The 317-nt window shown below is 68.5% G+C and overlaps 1 protein-coding gene across 1 annotated transcript in view; it reads left to right on the forward strand.

Annotated features, from left to right (window-relative positions):
• Positions 1–2: 2 nt before the first annotated feature.
• Positions 3–317, forward strand: part of LOC104832302 (chromosome unknown open reading frame, human C3orf58) — a gene marked incomplete at its 5' end in the record, with an annotated part of 19,026 nt that continues 18,711 nt past the window's right edge. The window contains one exon of the mRNA XM_010568430.1: positions 3–313. Coding sequence (XP_010566732.1) covers positions 3–313 — 311 coding nt within the window. The remainder of the gene's footprint in view (positions 314–317) is intronic.

Consider the following 317-nt stretch of genomic DNA (forward strand, 5'->3'; position numbering starts at 1 on the left):
TGTCGCTGAAGTTGGGGCGGCTGTACCGCTACGTGAAGCTGGCGGTGCTGGGCAGCCTGGCGGCGGCGCTGGTGCTGAACACGCACTCGCTGCTGGCCTCGCTGCAGCGCAACGAGCTGTCGGAGCGGCGCTTCCTGCAGCTCAATAAGTGCCCGGCCTGCTGGGGCACCAGCTGGTGCCGCAAGTTCCTCAACGGGCAGCTGCGGCTGGAGAGCTGGGGCCGCCTGCGCCTCTTCGACTTCTTCAACGTCAAGAACGTCTACTTCGCGCGCTACGGGGAGCCCCGCGAGGGCAGCCGCCGCGTCGTCCTCAAGCGC

Source organism: Haliaeetus leucocephalus, unplaced genomic scaffold (genome assembly GCF_000737465.1).
Source record: "Haliaeetus leucocephalus isolate CR32 unplaced genomic scaffold, Haliaeetus_leucocephalus-4.0 Scaffold240, whole genome shotgun sequence".
Classification (NCBI taxonomy): domain Eukaryota; kingdom Metazoa; phylum Chordata; class Aves; order Accipitriformes; family Accipitridae; genus Haliaeetus; species Haliaeetus leucocephalus.